General features: G+C 41.1%; 1 protein-coding gene and 1 long non-coding RNA gene across 4 annotated transcripts in view; one reads left to right on the forward strand and one right to left on the reverse strand.

Annotated features, from left to right (window-relative positions):
- LOC132657410 (uncharacterized) overlaps positions 1 to 6,046 on the forward strand; it is a 95,376-nt gene extending 89,330 nt beyond the window's left edge. For both annotated transcript variants that reach the window (XR_009595554.1, XR_009595555.1), the window contains exon 2: positions 3,221 to 6,046. This is a non-coding gene — a long non-coding RNA (uncharacterized LOC132657410). The remainder of the gene's footprint in view (positions 1 to 3,220) is intronic.
- MYH2 (myosin heavy chain 2) lies at positions 1 to 25,061 on the reverse strand. Of its 2 annotated transcripts, none has more exons than XM_027974884.3 (40): positions 24,997 to 25,061; positions 24,731 to 24,773; positions 23,068 to 23,291; positions 22,836 to 22,979; positions 21,120 to 21,276; positions 20,337 to 20,364; positions 20,145 to 20,253; positions 19,965 to 20,057; positions 19,501 to 19,564; positions 19,285 to 19,383; positions 18,728 to 18,831; positions 17,620 to 17,758; positions 17,138 to 17,256; positions 16,900 to 17,049; positions 15,416 to 15,586; positions 14,981 to 15,290; positions 14,466 to 14,536; positions 13,559 to 13,646; positions 13,354 to 13,471; positions 12,622 to 12,745; positions 12,397 to 12,533; positions 10,721 to 10,976; positions 8,904 to 9,146; positions 8,616 to 8,792; positions 8,391 to 8,536; positions 8,218 to 8,308; positions 7,742 to 8,131; positions 6,516 to 6,642; positions 5,721 to 5,839; positions 5,391 to 5,587; positions 4,496 to 4,679; positions 4,248 to 4,413; positions 4,024 to 4,148; positions 3,549 to 3,857; positions 3,259 to 3,462; positions 2,599 to 2,724; positions 2,348 to 2,518; positions 2,160 to 2,264; positions 1,945 to 2,040; positions 1 to 283 (listed from the first exon to the last, which is right to left on the reverse strand). In XM_027974884.3, exons 3-40 carry the CDS (start codon positions 23,269 to 23,271, stop codon positions 131 to 133), a joined length of 5,814 nt encoding a protein of 1,937 aa, XP_027830685.1. In that variant the 5' UTR covers positions 23,272 to 23,291; positions 24,731 to 24,773; positions 24,997 to 25,061; the 3' UTR covers positions 1 to 130. The 2 variants fall into 2 exon arrangements, with proteins under 2 accessions (XP_027830685.1, XP_042111601.1); XM_042255667.2 differs by having other exon boundaries at positions 24,919 to 25,019.

Raw genomic sequence — 25,061 nt, forward strand, 5'->3', positions numbered from 1 at the left:
TTGCTTATACAGTGCCCTATGCTCTTTATTTCCTTCGCAGTAGGGTAGGATAGATGATAATTACAGAGAAATGACCAAAGACTTCACATTTTGTGCCTCTCTTCAGTCATTCCATAGCATCAGGACACGATCACTCTTCACTGATGATTTTTGTGTGAACCTCCCGGCTCTTCACCCGCAGCTTGTTGACCTGGGACTCAGCAATGTCAGCCCTCTCCTCGGCTTCCTCCAGCTCATGCTGGAGCTTGCGGAATTTAGATAGATTTGTATTGGATTGTTCCTCCTGAGAATAAAAATGGAATTGTAAGGAATGCATACTGAGCATCTTTGTAGACTCTGTAGGCCTAAGGAAAGAAAGGACTTGGCATCTACCAAGTTAGAATACTCAACAGGAGACATTATTATCCTACCACCTCCTGGACTTTGCTTATCATTGAAATTAAGATTTATCTGGGGCTTTATGTTTCATAAAGAATTGCAGCTCTACTTTTGCAACCAAAACAGGGTAACAAATATGTACCACAAGTAACCAAAACATGGTAACAAATATGTACCACAAGTAAAGCAAGAAATAATATAAAAGCAGGAAAGAAGGCAAGGATAAAATCATGCTTGTTAATGCTTGCTGGAAGATGATGACTGTTCGCTTGAGTTAGATATTCTTCATCACTAAGGATGCATTTCTTAATAGCTTCTTTAAGTGGAAATAAATGTTGGATTTTATCATATATTGTTTTGGCACATTTCAAAACAGTCACTTTTTCCCTCCTACTTTGTATGTAATGATTCTGTTGACAGACTCCTTAATATTAAGTAATCCTTACTTTGTAGGAATTAAATATATTTAATCACTGATGGACAATTCCCTTAATAAAGTACGGGTTTCAGTGACTTAGTAATTTATCTTCACTACAACCATACTCATGAATAAAACTGCCTTTAGTATCTTTCCCCACCCCTGTTCTTTTTTGGACAGGTTTTGGTATGAGGGTTATGCGAGCTTCTTAAAATGATTTGGAAAGCTTTTCATCTTTTCCCATGCTCTGAAATGGCTTACATAGCTCAGGGATTATCTGTTCCTTCAAAATTTGAAAGACCTATCTGGAATGAGTTCATTTTCAGAAGTAATTCTGAAATAACTTATTCAGCCAATTTAATAATTTATATTCTCTTATTTAAGATTTCAACCACCTTGATAGATACATATTTTGCATTTTAAAAAATAATCTTTTTCCTGATATGGTTTGTCCCCTTTCTCATTTGTAATGTTGTAAGTTTTTATTTTCATTCACTTCTTCTTTGATTATATAAGTATATTTATTTTTTATTAATTCCCAAGATATTACTGAAATTAGCTGTTGAAAATAAGATATACTAATTCATTCATTTCTATATTACTTTTAACAGTACCTCTTCATTATTTTACTATGATTTTTAACTTCTTTTTTGGACTGTCAGTTTCTTCATTTATTTTTATTTTTGATTCATAATGAAAGCATATAAAGAAATGAATTGTCCTTCAAGGACAGCTCAGACTACATTCTAGGTTTATAAAAGTCTCATCTTCCTTGAAATTCTATTTACAGTTAAAAATTATTCAGTAATTGTGTTTTTATTTCAAGTGAATCCAAACATTTTTTAGGAAAGTCAGTTTTTTAACATTTAAATGCTTGGAAAATTTTGTTTATATTTTCTCATCACTTTACAACTTTATCACACTAGGGCTAGAGAATGTAGCCTGTATTATTTCTGCTTTGAGATTTTTTGAGGTTTCTTTGTGGATAGAAGGTTAACTTTAAAAATTAAAAAAAGTACAAATATTTTTAAAGTACTTAGTCTTCTACAATGCAGATGGCTTATTTACTACAAGTAAATAGTAAATCTAATTATTTATGAGTTTTTCTTATCAGAGGACTTTCTTCCCTTTGTCTTAAGAGTACTTACAGCCTCCTCAGCTTGTCTCTTGTAAGATTTCACTTTCGCCTGAAGTTTATCTACCAAGTCCTGAAGTCTGAGAATATTTTTCCGATCTTCTTCCGTCTGAAAGATGATAAAAACCCCAGGGTCTTAGTTCAAAAGCACACTACTGTTGTATCATTACATGGGAGCATTTCCCATATATGCAAGGAGTGCTTAGCGGATAGAAACTGTTGCTGCACCTGGTAAGTGAGTTCCTTCACTCTCCTCTCATGTTTGCGCAGGCCCTTGACAGCTTCCACATTGCGCTTCTGCTCACTCTCTACCTCGCCTTCCAGCTCACGCACCTGCAAGGGAGTAGGTGCTTAAGAACTTTGATCCACTAAGGCACTGGGAATAAATGGAAGTAGATAGATACTGGGAGCCCCACCCTGGCCTCCAGCTTCTGGATCTGCTTCTTCCCGCCCTTCAGGGCCAGCTGCTCAGCCTCATCCAGACGGTGCTGCAGGTCCTTCACCGTCTGCTCCATGTTCTTCTTCATCCGCTCCAGGTGGGCACTGGTGTCCTGCTCCTTCTTCAGCTCCTCAGCCATCATGGCTGCCTAATTAGCAGTAAAACAAAACTAGTTGAGACAGCCCATCAAGATTCTAGCTTGACGACCCAGGGTGGCCCTCTGCTCACATCAGTGATGGCCTTCTTGGCTTTCTCTTCTGCGTTGCGAGCTTCCTGGAGAATGTCCTCCATCTCTCCCTGGATTTGCGTGATGTCTGTCTCTAGCTTCTTCTTGGTGTTTATTAGGCTGGTGTTCTGTTTGAAAGTAAGTTATATGCTCTTTTAATCGTGTTACTAAAGTACTTAGTGGTAGCCACTGTTTGAAAAAAATTTCAGATAAAAATTTGGAAGTCAAATGCCCTTGAATATTATTCTGTTATGTAATACAATTAATTAAAATAGAAATGTTATAGAATATTTAGCATCTTCGTACATTTCTTATAATTAGACCAAATATCTCTATAATTTTATAACTGCCATTTACCAGTGAAACCACTCACAAGGATAAAATTATAACATGTTCAAGAGTTTCTTTTACCACAATAAAAATGTCAATATTGATAGCCAGGGTCAGTAAAGATACTAACCCAAAAGAATATGACATGTCTTAGAATATTTTAAGAAGTTAATAACTAATAATACATGCAAGATGAAATAGTGAAAGATTTCTCAATAATGCAGTGAAAATTGGTAGAAGTATAAAACCTGACTGTTATATAAAAAATTCAAGTTTATCTTTTCTGTGACCTAGGCATTTACTGAAGGTGAATTCTTTGTGCTGAGTCTCACCTGGGTGTGCAGGAGCTGGACGCGCTCACTGGCATCCAGGAGCTCCTGCTCTGCAATCTTCCTGCTCCTCTCCGTCTGCTCCAGGGTGGCCCGCAGCTCCTCGATCTCAGCCTGCAGCAGGTTGGCTCTGCGCTCCACCATGGCCAGCTGCTCCTTCAGGTCCTCCTGGCCCCGCAGAGCATCATCCAGGTGGATCTGGGTATCCTGTGGAATGAACAATCATTGAGACACCTTGTTCTCAGGGCTGCAGTCACCCACCTGCACTGGGACCATCTCCTGAACCCATTTACCTTGAGGATGGCTTGGGTGTTCCTGTAGTTCTTCAGGGCCTCAGCAGCCATGCGGTTGGCGTGGTTCAGCTGGATCTCCATTTCATTGAGGTCTCCTTCCATCTTCTTTTTGAGCCTGATGGCGTCATTCCTGCTCCTGATCTCAGCATCCAGCATGGTCTGCATGGACTCTACGACTCTAATGTGGTTCCTCTTCAGCTGGTCAATTTCCTCATCCTTCTCAGCAATTTTCCTGTCAATTTCAGACTTGACCTGGTTCAGCTCCAGCTGGATACGCAGGATCTTTCCCTCTTCGTGTTCAAGAGATGCCTTAACAACAGCGAGGGATGACGTTAGCAGGGAATGGACACATTTGGCAGCTTTTATGCACACCTTTCCTTCCGCTAATTTTGTGCCATTTATTCTTCTGTTCAGTGTATGTGGCTAGTCCTAATGCTTTTCTGAATTTGTTTACAATGTACATTTTGACTCATACCTCTGCTTCCTCTAAAGCAGCCTGAATTTCAGACTTTTCTTGTTCCACTTGCTTCTTTATTTTCTCCAGTTCATGCATACGTTTCCCTCCTTCTGCGATCTGCTCCGTGAGGTCAGAGATCTCCTCTGTTTGGGTGAAAGACGGGAAGAGACTTGATCAGACAGAAAACACAAGAGAAAGATACCTCCAAAGCATGAAAACTATTCAAAGTGAAAGGGACTCACGCTGCAAGTTTTTGTTCTCTCGTTTCAAAGTTTCTAGCTGATCCAAGGACTCCTCATAGGCATTCTTCATCTTGAACAGCTCGGTGCCCAGAGAGCGGGCCTCCTTCTGAGACGCCTCGAGCTCGGCGTGGGTTTCCTCATACTTCTGTTTCCATTCTGCCAGGATCTGAAACACACACCAAAAGAAGTTACCTGGCTGGAAAGGATAGAGGACAGTGGTGGAGGCCAGAGGCTGCTGCAGATTTTACCTTGTCAAAGTTCCTTTGCTTTTTGTCCAGGGCTGCGCAGGCAGCATTTGTCCTCTCCACGTCGAGCATGAGGTCCTCAACCTCATTCTGGAGCCTCTGCTTGGTCTTCTCAAGGGAGGCACATTTGGCGTTCACAGCTTCCACGTGCTCCTCAGCAGCCTGCAGACGCTGGGCCAGTTTCTTCCTGGAAGATTATGCATGGTTGTAGAGAGAAGGAAACCAAACCAAGAATTATGAACTGTTACCATGCTGAAAAGTGTGGGGAACTTCATATTAAAAATCTCCTTCATTCAAAAAAATATTGATGAGCTCCTTTTATGAACCAGATGCTGAGTACACAGCAGTGAATAGGACAGAAAAGGTCCCTGCCCTATGAAGCTTCCAAACAAGTGAGAGAGAAACAATAAGCAAGTCAGAAAATGCATAGCAACTTTTTGCAGATGTAAAGTGCAGTGAGGGAAGATAAAATGGAATAAGGGGTGGGCAGCTATTCTTACATATTCAGGGAAGTCCTTTCCGAGGAGTTAATGTTTGAGTCAAGATCTAAAAGAAGTCAGAGAGAGCCAGAGGGAGATCTGGCAGGGGGAGATTGTTCCAGACACAAGAGGGGCTAACAAATTCCTGAAGCATCAATGAGCTTGGTGTGCTTGACAGCGAGCAATAAGGCTGATTATCTGTGTGCTTGTTATTCTTTGTGTTTTAACTACATTTTAGGCTCAGAGGTCGGTGATGGTGTTTGCTTTATTCATGTCCTGTTCTCAGGGGCTGATAATGCCTGACAGTAGGAGCTAATTAATGAATGTTTGTGAGTTAATTCACTGAATCTTCAACGGTTCCGTTTCTGTGATTTGATGTTCAACATTCTCTGCACATTCGCTCATATCTGAGCACATACTTGGCCTCCTCCAGCTCCTCCGTGCGCTGGATGGCGTCCGTCTCATACTTGGTCCTCCACTGGGCCACCTCGCTGTTGGCCTTGGACAGTGCCCTCTGCAGCTCGGCCTTGGATTCCTGCTCCTCCTCGTACTGTTCCCGCAGTAGGTCGCAGTCGTGGCGGGCTGACTGCAGGCCGTGGGCCAGGGCATTCTTGGCCTGCGAAGAGAGGTAAATGTTCATTTTACTGAATACTTAGTGTTTAATTCTTAAGCTTCAAAACCCTGTAAAAGTTGGTATAATGGACTCCAATTAGGGTCAGGTTAGGGGGAAATGAGTCTTATCCACTTACCTTTATCTCCTCTTCAAGTTGCCTCTTTAATTCCTCAATCTGTTGAGTAAATGCTTGTTTGCCCCTTGATAACTGAGACACCAGAGCTTCTTTCTCATCTAGCTGACGTGAAAATTCACCTGATAGGCAAATGATATGGCACCACTTGTTAAAGTGAAGAAAAGGTTTTGCAAGCCCATATGAGAAATAAGTTGAAAATCTCAACACCCCCTTTTCAGTTGAGTGCTCTGTGGTTGAATTCTCTATTGACATTGTCATGCTTGATGTCAAATTTCTGATTTTTATGGTGAAAATAACCTAAATGAATAAATACAGCTTAACTTCTCTTTGTCCTCTCCATTACTGATTCTTTCAGGGTTACATTATTGTGCAAAACCTGTTAATAACTGTCAAAGAAGGGAGTTAAACTTTTTAATTCCACATTGGCCCTGTTTCATAAGACTTTTGAGAGACTGGGTTATCCACTGCCCTATGCAGGAATTTGGTTCATTCTGGTTTAGCTAAAAAGAAGCATGATCTAAAACAGAAGCCCTGGACCCATGATGGAAAGACCCTTGACCCCAAGCATCCCCTCCATGCGGCCAAATCCTCAAGGCCTTTGTGGAGCAGAGCTTGGCCCAGTCCTATGGAAGTCTTCACCTCAGCATCGTCCCTAAGTAACCTTGCACATGGGGGAGAGTCTGAGCTGTCCGGTGAATCACATGTCCTCAGTTGCTTTTATTAGGCTCTCACATATCAGTTGTTTTAGACCACATCATCTCCACTTTTAGGACTCATGAAGGAGGAGAGAGTTACCAGATTCAGTCTGCAAGCGTCCCCTCTGGGCCGTCAGGTCATTGATCAGCCGCTGCTGCTCCTCCTCCTTGGATTTCAGCTCACTCACTTGGTCCTCCAGAGTTCGGCACATCTTCTCTAGGTTTCCCTGTGAGAGGAAAAGTGGAAGAAGCAAGTGCAGACATTTTAATAACATTGCCCTACAGCTACCGTTTCTTCTAAAATAGAAAAAATTTATTTTGACATATAAAATAAATTCTCTTGTATGTAACATATGGGAATTTTTTCTGTATCTTTTGTAATACGATTGCTGTCCTAAGGTGAAGACACACATTGGGAGTTTTAAAAAGCTAATTGTGAAGCTTCGTTTATTATTCCAGGCATTCCTTGTATTATCGCTCTTCACAGATATTTTCTTAAAACAAATTTAGTGTTTGGGCAACCCTGTATCCAGTAAGTCTGTCAGCACTATTTTTCCAGTAGCATTTGCCCACTTCATGTCTCTGTGTCCCGTTTTGGTAATTCTCACAATATTCAAGCTTTTCTTCATTATTATATTTGTTTCAGCGATCTGTGTTCTTTGATGTTGGCACGGTAACTCATTGATGGTTCAGATGATGGTTAGCATTTTTTTTAAAGCAAGAAAGCATTTTTAAATGAAGGGATGCATGTTTTTTAGGCATAATGCTGTTGCACACTTAATAGACTACAGTATAGTGTAAACATCATTTCTATATGCATTGGGAAACCAGGGAATTTGAGTGACTTGCTTTATTTTGATATTTGCTTCATTGTGGTGGTCTGGAACCAAACCTGCAATATCTCTGAGGTCTGCCTGTGATAAAAAAAAAAAAATTAAAGATCATGTACTAAAGATTTTGTGAAAAATGTAGTGACATATTTTCAAAAAGTATTTATAAATACTTCACTGCCTACTTATGTACAGTGAAATTGCATGTTGGATAGTTGAGAATTTTGGAGACCTGTGTTCCCCAGTTGGAACAGCCTGGTTCACGGCGGATGTTGTCCTATGTTAATAGTGTGGTGGGGTTAATATGCTCAGCTTCTTTGAATTTTAGTTTCTTCTTATGATTGAGTGGAAATAATTTAAGTACTGGTATTTTTCTTGTTTACCTCCTGGATTACTGCAAAGAACAAATCACCTATGTGTAAAGGCCCTATGCAGACTGTGACATGCACATAATGGGTCATCGCTGTTAATAACAGTTTCTCAGACTCTGCAGTACCTTGGCTTTCGAGATCGTTTCCACATTGCTAGCAAGGTCGTCGATCTCCATCTTCATCTCGCTCTTCTCCTTCTCCAGCTTCTGCTTGACCCTCTGCAGGTTGTCGAGCTGCTCCCCCAGCTCGGCCACACTGTCCGCGTGCTTCTTGCGCAGAGCGGCCGCCGTGGCCTCGTGCTGCAGGGTGGCCTCCTCCAGGTCCCTGCGCATCTTCTGGAACTCGGCCTCCCGCTTCTTGTTCATCTCAATCTGGGCGGAAGTGGCCCCGCCGGCTTCCTCCAGCCGCTCGCTGATCTCCTCCAGTTCCCGGGAGAGGTCTGAGCGCTGCTTCTCTGCTTTGGCGCGGGAGGCCCGCTCGGCCTCGATCTCCTCCTCCAGCTCCTCGATGCGGGCCTGGCGGTGGGGAGAAGCTTAATGTTAGCTTCTTTATGCTCATAACTATGGCTCTGTGAGCCAGACTGATGGAAATATGAACTTACTTGCAACTCCTTGATCTTCTTCTGCAGTTGAATGCCAAGTGCTTGCTCATCTTCAATCTTGCTTTGCAGATTGCTGATTTCAAACTCTTTCCTTTTTGAAAGTAGTGATGGATAACAGTTGAGCCCATGGTCAATAGTGGAAGCAAGTCCATAAACAATTCTTTCATACTTACTTTTTGAGCTTTTCATCAAGTTGCTGTTTTTCATTTTCAATGTCCATTATGGACTCTTGCGCCAACTTGAGGTCACCCTCCAGTTTCCTCTTGGCTCTCTCTAGGTCCATGCGAAGTTTCTTTTCTTGCTCCAAGGACCCCTCAAGCTAAATACAAATAATGCTGAATCAAAAGAATTGCTGAGCTGCCTTTCAAAGAAAATTTCCTTGACAGCCCTAGACTCACGTCATCCACTTGCTGCTCTAGCTTGGTCTTCGCTTTGGTCAGAGTGTTGACTTTGTCCTCTTCTGCCTGCAGGTCATCCAGCGTCTGCTGGTGGGCCTCCTGGAGGGCCTTTTTCTCTTTGGTCAGCTTGGCAATGGTTTCATCCAGACCTGCCATCTCTTCTGTGAGGTTTTTCACCTTAGGAAGTAAAAACACTTTGCATTACATGTTACATTTTGGTGGCTTCTGTTTTTTGCTTGTATTGCCTAGTAATGACAAAAACGTAAACTTTCCTTGTATGATTCATACCTTGTTCTCTGTGGCGTGTTTCTCCTTCTCAACCTTGGCCAGGGTCAGCTCAAGGTCGTCTATGTCTTTCTTCAGTTCCGAACATTCATCCTCCAGTTTCCTCTTCTTGGCCGTCAGCTCAGCATTGATCTCTTCCTCATCCTCTGCTCTCTCAGTCACCTCCTTAATCTTAGCCTCCAGCTGGATTTTGGTTTTGATCAGCTGGTCACATCTTTCCTCTGCATCAGCCAAGCCCTCAGCTTCCTTGAGTTGAAAGCAAAATCAAAATTGGGAAGTAAGAATGAAGTATTATACAATGATAACAGTATAAATCTCCCCCATTAATTCTTTGGATTAAACTTTTATGAAGCACCTTCCATGTGTGATTGCCAGATACTCCACATTTTGGGAAAAACAAAATGTATCAGGCATTGTTCTCTTCATTTAGAAGAATATATTCTACAGTCGGTTAGAAAGCTTAACCCCAACAAGCTATCATTAATTCAGAAAGCCGTCAGTGACATAAAAGATCAGAGAAGTTGTTTCAGATATGATTTAATGAATGGAGTGGCATTTGAGTTGGGCTTTGAGAGATGGGTAGGACTTGGTTTTGTAGAAATGAACTTATTGGGGGAAGGATCAGGAGAAGGGAAAGCATTCTAGCAGAAGTTTCCAGATGTAGCCACTACTAGCAAATTATTTCCCTTTGTAGTCTTGGAGGATGATCCTGGTTATGATGCTTTAAATGCTAATTGAGGCATTAAGTAATCAAATTCCTAGCAACCTGTGTTTCTACTTAAGAGGGTTGGGGGTGGATGGAAACAAGAGAGGAATTGATAGATACATTCATCAGTGAGCCTCCATATCAGTCTTTGGATGCATAAAAAAATCAAATGTGCCACACATAGACAGGTAGTGAGCATGGTAATGTAGGACAGTAGCTAAGTGATGCTCTAGGGACAAGAGAAGAGAATTCAGGGTAGCTTTGAGGGGAATGGGGACAGAAAAACAGCTCTTTTCCCTTCTGTAATCTAAAGAAAGGAGTTATTACACCGCCCCAACTTGACAGAAGAGACCAATCTTAATCAGCAGGAAAAAATATATGATTTTGTGATGAGTAAATTATACCAAACCAATTCAGTTCACTTCAAATGAAAGACAGTCTCATAAATTACATTTCAGAGTTGATGAAAGCAGTTGTAAAATGATTGGTTCAGGCATCGCAATGAGCGGGCTGGATGGAGGGAGAGAACTGGGGGGGAGACAGAGCAAGTTAGGCGCTGGTGCAGCAACCCGAGCGGCATATGATGCGGCACTGACTGTGGAGATGGATTGGAAAGAGCAAGTCTCAGTTTTAGAGATCAATAACAAACAGTAATTCAGTAAAAACTGATGGAGAATACTGTCCTGTGTCAGCTGTACGCACTGTGATTTAAGATTCATAAACATCTAGAAGTTCAAGTTCAAGGAAGTTTCAGAGAAAACAAATCACTTTCTCCATGCTGTTCTCCCCTTTTGTATTTGGGCTGGTTTCATGGTAAAATCCCTTTCAAAGACTATCTTCAAAGGAAAAAGAAGTCATTAACGCTGTAGTGTGATGAAACTACAGAAGAACAGAAGACAGTGGCCAGTTCTAGCTCATTGCCTTGGTTCTGGTTTGGAGGCATTTACTGGGTGATGAAGGAATATGGACTTTATTAACACCATCAGAGCACTTTAACTTTCTCCCGCCAGTGCATGTTTCTGACACTGACTACCCAGCTTACTACTGCTAGTGACTAGAGTTGTATGCTTGCATCCTGATTAGCAGCAGTCCATAGGATAATACCACCACTTACGGCCTGAACTTGGAGCTGCAGGTCATTTTTTTCTTTCAATAATGACACCATCTTTTCTTCCAGTTCCTTCCTTTTTGCCTCTGACTTGGCCAGTTCATCCTTGATTTTCTGGAACTCTTCCTTCATGGTGGCCATCTCCTTCTCCGTCTCTGCACTCTTCAGCAGGGGCTTGATCTTGAAGAACAGTTTCATCCAGGGCCAGTGCTTGACATTCATGAAGGCTCGGATGTTGTACTGGATGCAGAAGACAGACTCCCTGAAATTTAACCAATGCAAATTAGATGCTGTGTGTATGATGGAATGGGATGAAATCTTGGCACTGAGAGTTGGATGTTCTGCCCTCCACCATGTTCCTCACCATGTTCAAAAACACAAACGAAAGAAATTGTATTTGGGGATGGTGGTCAAGGACTCAGCAGTCCTTCATTTCTCTTCATTGGTGCTTCTCAAACTTTGGTGTATATAAGAATCAGCTAAGACCTTGTTAAAATACTGATTCCTGGGCTATTTCCTTAGAGATTCAGATTCAGCAGATGTGGATGGGGCCAAAAATGTGCATTTTTAACAAGTTTGTAAGAGATGCTGATGATACAGGTCCAAGGACCACTCTTTGAGAAGTATTGCTCTGCTTCAGTGCTATGCAAACTTTCCTATGCAAACACCACTGAGAGCAGTGAAGGGGGAAACGGACGCCTGCCAGGTGTGAGGCACAGGATAAAGAGGCTCATTAAAAACTCAGTTTCTTTGAAAAATCTCTGGTTTTATATTTTAATGTTGTATGATTTTTCATTCTATTCTTTAATATCATCACATTTGCTTTAATATAAATTATTTTTAAAAATTGCCTTCATATATAGGCAATTAGCCAAATATATATACATATATATAGGGGGGTTATGACCAAACTTATTTTTAATGAAATAGAATATAGTAGAAAATATTAGCAGAACTACAGGTGATAGAAAGTCTGTTTCACGTAAATTATGTATTTACACACACAGGTATGCATGCAGATACAAGTATCGGTGTAAAATACCTTTCTCCCTGTGGATCCTATTCATATGTGTCCTACAGTTTGAGACATCTGACCTGTAGCCTTAGAGCTCTGTCACTGCATCAGATTAGATCACTAAAAAGTGAGATACTTTGGTGAAATTGTATTAACTTATTGAAAAAGTTCTTTCACCTATTTTGCCCTTAATACTTTAAATCATAATAATTCAATAATATAGGTGATCAGACAAAGAAGTTGTTTCTGCAATTTATGTAAAACTGCTGTTGAAAATAAACATGTGCTCTGCAGTTCAATATCTTACTTATTTACCTACCCAGTAAATTCATATTAGAACCAAGTGCTGGGGCAACATTTTGCCTCTGCTTGCTCAATGGTATATTTTCTCGTTAGATGAGACTTACACATCTCTCTCTCTCTTTTTCATTATGCTTCTCTCTTTTAAATTTTTTTACTTTTTCTTTTTCACCCGAGCGTTCAGTTTATTCCCTGGTGATTGCTACCTTAAGCACTTTGGTATATGTGTATCTCCAGTTCAGCATCAGCCTCTTATTCATCCCTCTTACTCTGGTGGCCTTATGATATCTGAGTCTTAATTGTAAGCCACCTCAAATGTGTTTCTAAAGAAGGAAAGTATGACTAAGTAAGCAATATGTTTGTATACCTCCTCTCCACCATCCTCTGGTACTCCACTCTTGCCAAGAACCCTCTGCACCTGGCCTGGGTTCGGGTAATCAGCTGGGCCAGCTTTTCATCTCGCATCTCTTCTAGGAGCCCCAGAAGACCAGCTTTGAAAAAGACCTGTGTATAGCCAGAGTTGCAGATCAGACACTTTACACAGACTCCAAAGGGACAGACATAGTGCCAGGTGGGCCTTAGAGACTATTACCTTGGTGTGACCAAATTTATACTGGGTGTGGTCAATGTCAATGGATGCGAGGAGCTTCTCAGAAGCCTTCTTGCTGTCGATGTATTGTCCTTCAGGGATCGCACTTGCATTTAATACCTTGTATCTGATAAAGTAAATATAGTTTTCTAAAACTTGGTTTATTGATGCAACTAGAAGTAGCTAACACTAAATGATTGATTTTAAAAAGTCAGAGCTTTAAAACAATTATTTTCTTCACACGAAGGACATTGTATACATAGATGGCCAACCTTTCTGCGCAGTTGCAACTTTCCATTCTGCTTCATGAGACCCTGTTCTCAGGAAAGGATTCTATAATCTGGTTCACATTAATGTGTAGGTGACCAATAAATGCATTTGCTATTGGTAGTGCTTAATCTCTACTGTGGCTTTGGAAGGATTAAATGAAATAACCCCAATATATTAAGCACTCAGAAATGATGTTCCCTAGTTATTGAGGTTATAGTAGACATCTGTGAGCTAAGCTGGGAGCATGGTAAATCCAGTGAAAAGTCCACAGAGTACCCACCATGTGGTGTATCTTTATTTTAAAGGTGCTTTGAGGCTTATAACTTTTTACACTTTTGTGGCAAGTTAAAAATAACAAATAGAGGTGTGTTTTTTTTTTTTTTTTTTTTTTTACTAAATTGCTTTGCTTGCACTAAGTATACCTATACTGAATTCCAGGATAAAGCATGATTGGGAGAGGCTGACCTCTGTTTGAAGTCCGCATACAGGATTCTGCTGGGGAAGCCCTTCCTGCAGATGCGGATGCCCTCCAGCACGCCGTTACACCTCAGCTGGTGCAGGACCAGCTCGTGCTCCATGGCCCCTGCAAATACATGTTCATGTCATTGCAGAGTTTTGTAAAGGGAGCTATGGCAGTCATGCTTTGTTCTTCATCTCTGGAACGTCTTACCAGGGGTTTTCGTTTCATTGGGGATGATGCACCGCACAAAGTGAGGATGGGTACTCCTGAGGTTGGTCATCAGTTTGTTCAGATTTTCCTGTGAAATCAGGAAACCCTGTTATCTGAGTTTTAGACATGCTTATGGAACCTTGGCAATGTCTATAAAATCAGTGTCCATGACTGAGTTGAATGACCCTTGTGGACCGTTTTCAGTTAAGGTAGCACCTTGGTAAGCTTCTCCTGAGAGGCAGTTTCCTCCTTAGTACCTCTTGTTCCACTCGAGTTGGCAGGAGTTACACATAGAAAGCAGTCTTGACAGCTGAATCTTTTCAGTATCCAAGCACTATCGTCCTCTCAGTCCTGGCCCCTGGCCACCCACAAAGCCATTGGCTTCCCATCCTAGACTCACCCTTTCTTCTGCTAAACTCTGTGGTTCTCCAGTAAGGAAGCATGCCTGCACTGCATTTGGTCTACTCCTCATAAATATAGCTTCCCCTTTTCAACTCTGTCAGCTTTGGGGGCACAAAGATTATCTGTAAAGGGAACCTACCAGTTACAATTGAGAATTGACTAGATTAAGAGCAAGGATACCATATTAGGTTCCTTAAAGGCTAGCTGTCAGATTTTCATTAGAGCTACTGAGGACTTGGTCTTTTTGAGTATGTACGATCGCTTATTTCCACAACTCAATTAGATTATGACTAGCAGAGCATTACGCTTTATAACATATAAAATATTTTTTACTATTTGGCTTAGCATAAAAGATGACCTAATAATTTCCAAGTAATTTAAAGCTCTTCTTTCCAAAACTCGATTAACAGAAATCATTAGCTAAGGTCAATCCCTAAATGACTTGTGCTTTTAAAAACAAATTCGCAAAGTAACAAGAGAGTGTCAAAACCAATTTCCTCCTTACCCTGAAAAGTGCAGACACCGTCTGGAAAGAAGAGCCCTTCTTCTTACCACCTTTCTTAGTTCCACTCCCCTCTGGAGAAAAAGATCGGAAAAGATGTTATTCAGATATAATTTTAAATTGACAGGGCTATATGTTGCCCATTTGTTGATTTTTGTGTTCAGATGGAGCATTTTTTTTCAATGCAGTTGGCCTCTCTGTTTGAGCCTGAATGAATCTTATATATCAGTTAAGTTCATATCCATTTTCCAGTGATACTCAATAAGCAGCAGATATGGAGGAAGAAGCAGGAGAGAATGATAGAAGCCAAGCCTTTTCACTGCTTACGATGTTGAAAATTCCTTTCTAGCTCTTGGCAGCAGGGCCTTCACCAGTGCTGGAATGAATGTCATGATGAACTTGGAGGCACAATGGATTTGGCCATAACACTTCAGCCTGGGCTGGGATACCACTAGCTTCAGTCTAACACCATGCTTTGTAATATCAGGAGAAAACATTGGGATTTTTTTGAGCATTACCTGATTCAGCAGTTGGAGTCCCAGAGAAAAGGAGAGCTAGAGTTTTCATTGAAGACTTCTGGTACAGCCCAACCACGGTATCGTTCAGGGGGTCCTTGTTCTTCTCCAGCCAGCCAGTAATGTTGTAGTCCACGACACCCGCATAGTGGATCAGGGAGAAGTGGGCCTCAGTTTTGCCCTTGACCACCTTGGGCTTCTGGAAGTTGGCAGACTTGCCCAGGTGCTGGTCATACAGCTTGTTCTTGAAGGAGGTGTCCGTGGCCTTGGGGAACATGCACTCCTCTTCCAGGATGGAGAAGATGCCCATAGGCTGGAAGCAGCCCGCGACACAACGTTACAACTCTATGTAAGCATTTTTCTCTGTCTATAGGCTTAAACAAGATGTATGAATAATTTAGTTATCACAAAACATAGTTTCTGAAACTTGAAACAGACCTTCTCGATGAGCTCGATGCAGGCGGCCAGGTCCATCCCGAAGTCGATGAACGTCCACTCGATGCCTTCTCTTTTGTACTCCTCCTGCTCCAGCACGAACATGTGGTGGTTGAAAAACTGTTGCAGCTTCTCGTTGGTGAAGTTGATGCACAGCTGCTCAAAGCTGTTGAACTAAATAAACAGATGGGTTTACTTTTCTCTCAGCATAGTGGAGATTTTAAAATATAGGACTTTTTAAATTTAAAAATGTATATCGAATAGCCTTTAGATTATAGATACCAAAATCCTTGGGGACCTATGAAATCTACGGTTTCTCTGCTGTCATTTTATCCAAAATCTTAAATCATTAGTAATTCTTTTTTCTTGTACTTGCTTAAATTGACTCAGGTGTTTTTCTGAGTTCCTGCTTAATCATTCTGTACTTATTTCCTTTATCTTTGGCATTTTCTATTCACTCACTTAGCAGCTAATTTGCAACCTATTAGAAGCTGACTGGAAGGTTCTCTCTGTTGTGTGGAAGCAATCATAGTCAACATTGTGAGGGAGCAATAATCACCACCTTTATATTTTTATGTGAGATGAAAAAAAAATCAAGTATTTAATATCATATACAATATGTTAACACACACTCATTTTCTTGGAAAAGAAAAGCCAAAATGTTGACATTAAGTAGATAAATATACTGGAATCCCTGGTAGCTCTGCTGGTAAAGAATCTGCCTACAATGTGGGAGTCCTGGGTTCGATCTCTGCATTAGGAAAATCCCCCGGAGAAGGGAAAGGCTACCCACTCCACTATTCTGGACTGGAGAATTCCGTGGACTATAGTCCATGAGGTCTCAAAGAGTCAGACACGACTGAGTGACTTTCACATATAGTGGAATCAGTGTGGAATTCTTTTCTTTGATTTTCAATGATTTCTGCCATGCCTAAGTGTTGTGTTTATAATTAAAAGAAGATAAGCTTCTTTAAAATTATAAGGAAGAAAAAATGTATTTTATAATCAAACATGAGTTTTTATCCCATATCACATTGAGAAATTAAGAGTTCCTTGCATTGAATTTATTAATGCTGTCTCTAAATTACTGACCCTTTCTCAGCTCTTATCATCTGCCTGTATGTTTCTGAATGGTTTCTCTACCATATATTGAGAGCATATTATACATTGCACAGATTTATTTAGATGTTTTTATATTAACTTCACTTTGCATTGTGGGGTTTTTAGATTTCTCATTATACCAACCTAATTCCTGACTCCCTTTAGATCATGTAGTGAGTTAAAGCATCCTCATTAAGTGGATTATTTCTCATAGTAGTGGAATTGCCACTACAATAAATAATTAGTAGCTGCCCAGTCACTCTCTTAAATTTTAGCATAACTTTTTGACAGTGGTAATAAAAGGTTGTAATGTTCACAAATTTCTTCTTACTAAGGATCCATTGCTTTATTGTAAAAATCCCTTATGAACTGATTTACCAACTCACATCAAAGATCTCAAAGCCAGCGATGTCCAAGACCCCGATGAAGTACTGCCTGGGCTGCTTGGTGTCCAGCTGCTGGTTGATGCGGGTGACCATCCACAGGAACATCTTCTCGTAGACAGCTTTGGCCAGAGCGCCCACTGCATTGGTCACCTTGAAAGAGAAAGGAGTATTCCTTGAGGTTAATAGAGGGCTGTAAAATGCCTGCATCCCTCGTGGTGAGTTTGAATTATGTACCTACCTGCTCTACAGTCTGGCCTTTGGTGACATACTCATTGCCAACTTTGACCCTGGGGTAGCAAAGAGCTTTGAGCAGGTCAGCAGAGTTCAGACCCTGGAGGTAGGCAGCCTTGTCAGCCACTGAAAGGAAGAAAGGATAGAGTGATGTTATTGCCCAAAGCCATCCACTTCCTTAAGAAAACAAAAAAATAAGCTACAGGCATTTTGTGCAATGTTTTAAGAATATCTTTTGAGTATTCTTACCTTCTCCACCCCCCCCCCCCCAACTAAGTTCAAGACTTTGATTAGCGGTAGTGTTCCCTAAAGAACTTAGAAATTGTAGCAACGTGTGTCTAATACCCAGGCCACATATATCTTATCTAGGTATACTTTCAGATGCAATTCTCGGAAATGACTTTGTCTTCTCAGGAGAGCTCAAGGGTAGCAAGTTAAGAACGTGATTTTCAAGCAGAGGTGAAGTCAGGCGGGTGACTGAGTTGGTACCTTCAGTGCCATCTGGCTCTGCTTGCTCCTCACGCTGCTTTTGCTTGAATTTCAGGTTCCCATAATGCATCACACCCCCCGTGAGCTTGTAGATGGAGACCTTCTCGTCATTAGTAAAGCCCAAAATATCAATAGCACTCTGCCAATACAACCAAGTAGAAATAACTGTCAAGTTAGGATCCACATGTGTACTATCAATATTTCACATTTGGATTCCTGATTTTTTTGGTCAAACTGAGGAAACTACCAGTACTGATGCAGAGCAAGGAACTCCTTAGATTCGGTATCTAGGGAGCTGGTCAGTCAGAGGCCAGCACAGAGCATGGGGATCACAGGTGCATACCTTCTGAAGATGCCAAAAGTAAATTTAAAATAGAGAACACGGATAGTTATTTAACTTTTTGTTTTGAGAGGTGGAATAGATTCTTGTAAGACAACATTAAGTCATCCAAATGATTGTTTCTAAATTCTTAGAGTAAGTGGAAATATAGAACGAGAGAATAATGACTCTGCATTTAACTTATTTTCTGGATTCAAAGGAAAATTGTTTAACTTGAATCAAATTGCCAGTTTCAAAATGACTGATAGACAAGAAAAGGAAAAATAAGCAAACATAGCAGGGCACTAAAGGGGTAGGGGGACTCATTCAATAAAAGAGCACCTATTAACTGTTACGAGCTTCCCAGGTGGCTCAGCGATAGAGAATCCACCTGCCAGTGCAGAACCCATAGGTTTTATCGCTGGCTTGGGAAGATCCCCTGGAGGAGGAAATGGCAACCTGCTCCAGTATTCTTGCCAGGATAATCCCATGGACAGAGGAACCTGGCAGGCTATAGTCTGTGGGGTCGCAAAAGTGTTGAAACGACTGAGCAACTGAACACACACACGGATTTTTAAAAATGGTTTAGGGAAATTCAGAAAGGATAGATCATTAAGACTTAAGGGAGAGTGAGATGTTGTAGGAGCACACATCAGTCTTTTCAGCTGACTCCAGGTCATGCCCATCTTTGAAGTTTCTTTTGTGATTTCTACTAGAAACTGGTGTTTATCTAGAGGGACCATCACTCTGTCCAAAACAATCATTCTAATTTTCTTGTGTTTTACTTACATCTGTGGCTATCAGTTCTTCCTGATCATCAATACTGGCCACACTGATCTCCCCTTGACTGACGAATGGGTAGTCGTATGGGTTGGTGGTAATCAGAAGCATCTCTAAGTAAGTGGAAGAAAGCAAAAGTAAGCAGAAATATCCTCTTCATTAAAATGAGATATTACAAGACAAATTCTAAGGCACTAGAATGGAAACAGCCATGATATATTATTGCTCAGTAAAAAAGGTAGATGATGGAAGGGCATGTAACTCTGATTCTAGTTATTGTATGTATGTATATATTTAAAGATATATGTACAGAAAATGACTAGAATTATATTCATCCAAGTGTTCATAGTGGTTATTTCATAGTGATAAGATTTGGAGGTGTTTTCAGTTTTCTTTTTGAACTTTTATGAAGAGCACACATAAATTTTTATCAAACTTATAAAGCGATTTTCAAAATAAAGATAATATATACAGTTAACAAAATTCCCTCGTGGAATACCAAGTTGACCAGGCATCGATAGGTGTAGGTGAGATAAATTTTGTAAAGAAATGATAACATTTCTTACCAATTAGTTCTGGTTTCCTGTTTGATGTGATCTGGTAAAAAATATGATAGCTCCTTTCAGCCTTAAGCTGGAAAGTAACTCTAGACTTCTCTAACAGATCTGAAAAGAAATTAATAACAAACAAGAAAAATTCATATGAAATGCAAATTTTATTTCTGTTCAGTGTTGTAGGTCATAAGAAATGGAAATGATGGTAAAGACTATCCAGGCACTTACATGTTTCAATATCAGCAGAGGCCAGTTTTCCTGTAGTGCCAAAGTGGATTCTAATGAATTTACCCTTGAAAGAAAAGTTAATATTACTACTTTGTTACTGAATCATACCAAATCTTTGAGAAACTCAAAACACTAACATTGGCACTAAGTGCTAAAGTTTTAATAGTAAATCAATTCAGACACTATTGGTATCAGGTTTAGAAAAAGATCTATCTCCTATTTTATAGATAAAATAATTTTAATTTAAAAATCTGTGAATAATTGTAGGTAATGGAGGATAAGAACTCAGATATAGGGTCACATTTCTTTTTAGACAAGGCTTGGATCCATGTTATTACGTGCTTAGAAGAAAAGGAAAGAACCATGGTATAATGGGAATGAAAAAGACTCAGAGAATGTATTCACAAACATCCCATGAATCTTGACCAGTGAGTAGTGTCCATGGTAATGTCCAAGAGACTTACAAAGCGAGAGGAGTTGTCATTCCTCACGGTCTTGGCGTTGCCAAAGGCCTCCAGCAGGGGATTGGCACTGATGATCTGATCCTCCAGAGTCCCCTGCAGAGAAACACAAGAGCAGTGCTCACACGTAGGGCCTCTTGAGCACCCTTTCTGTCATGATTCTGACATGTCCATCAGTCCCACCTGCATTTTGCCAGATTCCTCCTTCTTCTTCTCCCCAGTGACTGCAATTGTTGCAAAGTACTGGATGACACGCTTCGTGTTCACAGTCTTTCCTGCCCCGGATTCTCCGCTGTCAAATAAAAACCAAGTCAGTAGAGGTCCCAAAGCCAGCAGCTATGGCAGTCGTCAAAACAAAGCATCAGATCTACTTACGTGATCAGGATTGACTGATTCTCTCTGTCTATAAAAGAGAAATTATAGGCAGTCAATACCATTTTAAAATATATTTGTAAGTGGTAAATTAATACAATGGTATGAACCTAGTATTTCTCAGCAATCCTGAGGGCTTGGTGGTCCCCAGGCCCAGCACCTTTCCCAGCTCCCCCCTCTCCTGCTCCCTGAAGCTCCCCCCATCGCATCAGCTTACAGACCACCGCTGAGACAGAACACTGCAAGGAAGCAGCAGACTTCCTTTTTTTATACGCCACACGAAGTGCACACCAAGCGGGCTTGGGTTTTCAGGTGGATTTAAATGACAAGCTAGTAGCATGTTTATTGTAAGTACAACAAGTAATGGAAAAAGGCACTAGAGATATTTTTAGTGTGGGAGAAGGAGTCAGCACAGTGAAGGTGGTGGCTTTGGAAGTAATCGTGGCCTTAGTCGCATTTTCAGGGAAAACTAAAGGCTCATTTTGATGTTCTACTCTCTCTGAAGAGGAAATCTCTCAGTCCCTTCCCCAAGGTGCTGTTGTGCCTTAGAATGGTCTAGCTGAGACAGCATTCCAGGAAGAAGATTCATAGTATGACCGCTCTAATTCCAGATACACCTTATAATCTAGAGTATGTTTTGGTTGGTTCTGGGCAAAGGGCAATGGCATTAGGGGACCACCTCAAAGAGTGTGTTGAGATGAGTAGAGTCTCTTTCTCCTATGGTTAGTCTGTCTCTGCTAGAGTCTCATCTCCTAACAAGATGCACATAGCAAACACCCCACTCACCAGTCAGCATGAACTGATAGGCGTTGTCAGAGATGGAGAAGATGTGGGGCGGGGCCTCCTGGCGCTTTTTGCCTCGGTAGGCCGTCACCACCTCTGCATTGTACACCGGCAGCCACTTGTAGGGGTTGACGGTGACGCAGAAGAGGCCTGAGTAGGTCTGTGCAAGTGAATAAGAAAGAATAACTAACCAGATACCTTTCCTGTTATTTGCGCAGCTCAGTTATTTAATGAATTTTAACAGAAAAAGAACACTCTAAGTAAGTGGTCTACACATCTTCAAGGCATCAGCATGGAAACTAGTTGAAAGGTTCAACAAGATAACAAAATCTTGAGGGTGAGAAATACAGTTTAGATTCTTATTCCTCTTGGGATTTGTCACAGTGATTTTTCACATAGTAGGAGCTCCAAAATTGTGGGGTTTTTAAAAAATATAATGTTTAATACATTCTTACTGTAGTTTAGAAAATAGGAGTATGTTTCTTTTAAGATAGTTCAAATTCATGAAAATGAATTTATGATCTATGAAAATGAATTTACGGTACTTAGGTACTAAGTAGTCAACAGTATGAAATAATTAGGTGAACTATGGAAAATCTTCTTAAGATAGTATGATCCAGACATTTAAAATGCAAACATGAAGGTCCGCAGCAATACTGGGGAAATATTTGTAATCTACTCCTGAATTGTGAAACAGAACAGAGAATGATGGGAATGCATTACAATTACAACAGCTGGATTTCCAATATTTTTGACATCTGGTCTAGGATAACTGCCAACCAAACAGAATGGATTCTGACACTAATCACAGGTATACTTGTATAAGTGTAGTCCAGCTGAATAGCACCAGTGACTACACCATTCAGAAATGATGAGAATTCCCTGATGGTCCCATGGTTAGATCTTTGAACTCCCAATGCAGGGGGCATGAGTTCAATCCCTGGTTGGGGAACTAAGGTCCTGTAAGCTGTGTGGTGGGGTCAAAGCAGCAACCACAAAACCTTACAGAAATGTCAACCTAATGTAGTAAATTCAATTAGTATTACTGAGTTTGTGTTAAGGGAAAAGTCTCTGCAAGGCCCTAAGAATGAAATATAAATGTTATTTTTCTTTGAACATATGATACTGTTCTTTGAGGAACTCCTAGTCTGTGTGGGAGATGGACATGTAAATGATTTATTCTGAAAAAGCATTCTCAGCATTATTGCTGGGCAGAAACACCAGGACACAACGTTGAACTCTGCCTGGGGAAGCTGGCAAAATTTCATCAAGGAAGTGCTCCACACAGAAGGGACCAGAACACAGAGATACAAATTGCTGTTATTTTGGAGGATTGAAAATTGGTCTTTAAAAACATTACTTTTAAGTGTTGAAACATAAGTTTGTATTTTTCCTCTGGATGATTCTGCAGCAGGAATGGGGATGAGAGGAGACGCAGGCATGTAGTTGAGATGTAAACAGTAGCTGCTACCATGTTTGTTCAGGGAATCTGTGGCAAACCCAGTCCATGTGGACAGTGGCTTTGCCTGGCTTTGGATGGGAAGACAAAGGATTATGTGCCAGCTGTTGGGTTGGGCCTTACAGTAGCAATCGTGAACCTCTTAATTAGTTCCACTACTAGAGAAAGCGCAGTGAATCACTGTCTGTGACCCATTTGTAGTACATTGAGCTGACAGGGTCCAGTGATCAAAACCACTTTGGGGTTTGGGGAGCACTCACGTAGATCATCCAGGCTGCATAACGCTCTTTGAGGTTGTACAGCACAGCGGGCTCGTGCAGGTGGGTCATCATGGCCATGTCCTCGATCTTGTCGAATTTGGGAGGGTTCATGGGGAAGACTTGATCCTCTTTCACTGTCAGAGTCTGGTAAACAGGAAGGATAACTGTTTATGTCAACCAAGTGGCCGAACAAAATAATCAGTAGCATGTGGTCAGCTCCTGGACTACTCACCGCCCCTCCTTCGGTCTTCACCGTCACTTTCCCACCTTCTCTGCTCTGGATAGTCCCTTTGACAAAAGATTCCTTGGGCTCGGCCACAAAGACAGATGTCTTGGCATCAAAAGGCTTATTCTGGGCTTCAATGCGCTCCTTTTCGGACTTTCGGAGGTAAGGAGCAGCCTCCCCAAAGACTGCCATTTCTTGGTCTGAACTCATGGCTGCTGAACTCAGAGGTCCTAAAGGCGATGAAGCATTTCTTAGTAGAGATTCTGAACTGTCATCTATACACATAAATCTCTACCTTGATGATATTTCATGGGCCCAGTTGGAAGTTTCACCAGGCAAAGGCACTGTACTCTACGCTGTAGTTACTGAAGCAAACATAATAACGAGAAATCACAAGGACTCAAAGGCATCTGGGGTCGCTGTGTACCCAGCAGTGGACTCGGGGCTACCTTCTTTCATCCTTCAAGACTGATGTTCTAATAAGAGAGCTGAGGGGTAGCCTCACAAGCTGCTAAGGAGCTTGTGACCTTGGGTTGCCCTTGATCTGTGCCTCAGCATCTCCATCTTTAGGGATCACAGTATTGCCTTTTGTAATCCATAGCCCATGAGACAGAATGAAGACAGTTTGAGAAAAAAGTTAAAATTTGAGAAAGAAAGCAATTTGAACAAGTTCAGGCTATAACTAAGATGGAAAATGTCATTTATTATAGTGTAAGAGAATTTCATTTCTTGCCGTATAATATGAGAACTTTATTTCCTCCTTTAGGTGTTCAGCTGGAAGTGCTCATGTTCAGTGGATTTGGCAGGAGGTCAGATTATAATTTTATCTTTTTTTTTTTTTGAGTTAGATGCTCAGTAGAATTTCTCTAGCATAATTTCTTTGCATATTAAATCCAGTTAATCGGCTTAACCCACTTAAACTAATTGAGGATAAAAGCCACAAAAAACATTATCCTCATTCTTCTGCACTGAGCGCTCACTTTCCTGTTCCACATATCCTTCCGAAGGACACAGGCTCAGGCTGCTCCATTGAGTGTTGTCTGAGGATCACCGGCGGCATCAGTAGAATGAAAGGCTTGGCAGATGATGCCACTTCAGTCATTACGTGATCGAGTTACTTGAAACTCACTTTAATCATCTACCCACCAGTCTCTCTCTTTAGAGATGCAGTGTGTAGTAGTGGGCAGACTAATACCTTCATTATTTATGTAACAAAAATTTCAGTGTTCTGGTTTCGTATAACACTTAGCATTGGTAACTTTTTAAAACTCTTCACAGAAGGAAAAGCAGCCCGCTTTCCTAGGTTCTTCTTTTCTTGTTAGATATCATGTTTGCTAAATGAATTCTAAAAGCAGGACACATTTTTACAAATTTGAGATATTTAACCAGGGAATCTTAGTGCAGATGTTTTGTCCCCCTCTGGAAACAATATTCTTCTCACAACCTTTTCCTTGCTAAAATGTCATCCCACCAATGCCAAGAGTCCTAAGACTATGTGCATTGTTCTAAAAGGCAAGTCCTCCGCCCCCTTCTCCCTCTCCTGCATCTTTCCTGAAATACAGTTGTTGGGTATTTACTGAGACGAGCACTTTCTCAAAGGTTGCCAAGTGACACGCATCCGTCCCAGAGGCTCTTGCCTTCTCCAGGGACTGGTTAGTCCAAATCTTACCTTGTTAGCAAGTGAGAAGATGTAGCCTGGAAGTGAGACGGTTCTATAAAAGAAAAAGGAAAAGCACTTGATTAATTAACCGAAAATACAACAAAGCCAACCAAAAAGCCCCATTCGCTACATCACTGGCTGTTGTTAACAGAGGGCCACGAAAGCCGTGGGTGTAAAGCGTGCAGAAGGAGCAGTACCCCAGGCAGCAGCTGCAGCCGACACGGGCTGGTGCGGCTCGCGTCCCTCTTGAGAGTCTGGTCCTTGTTCCCACTTACCTTGGAGCTTTTTAAAGCAGGACGAGTCAGCCTCATTCCAAGGGCTCTTTTATATGGATAGCTAT

This window comes from Ovis aries, chromosome 11, assembly GCF_016772045.2.
Source record: "Ovis aries strain OAR_USU_Benz2616 breed Rambouillet chromosome 11, ARS-UI_Ramb_v3.0, whole genome shotgun sequence".
Classification (NCBI taxonomy): Eukaryota; Metazoa; Chordata; class Mammalia; order Artiodactyla; family Bovidae; genus Ovis; species Ovis aries.

Coding starts and splice junctions, on each gene's coding strand:
- MYH2 (XM_027974884.3), bottom strand. CDS start 23,271: ATGAGTTCAGACCAAGAAATGGCAGTCTTTGGGGAGGCTGCTCCTTAC. Junction 17,050..17,137: donor AAGGCCAGACTGTAGAGCAG/GTAGGTACATAA, acceptor TTCTCTTTCAAG/GTGACCAATGCAGTGGGCGC. Junction 12,746..13,353: donor TATGCGGACTTCAAACAGAG/GTCAGCCTCTCC, acceptor TTACTTTATCAG/ATACAAGGTATTAAATGCAA.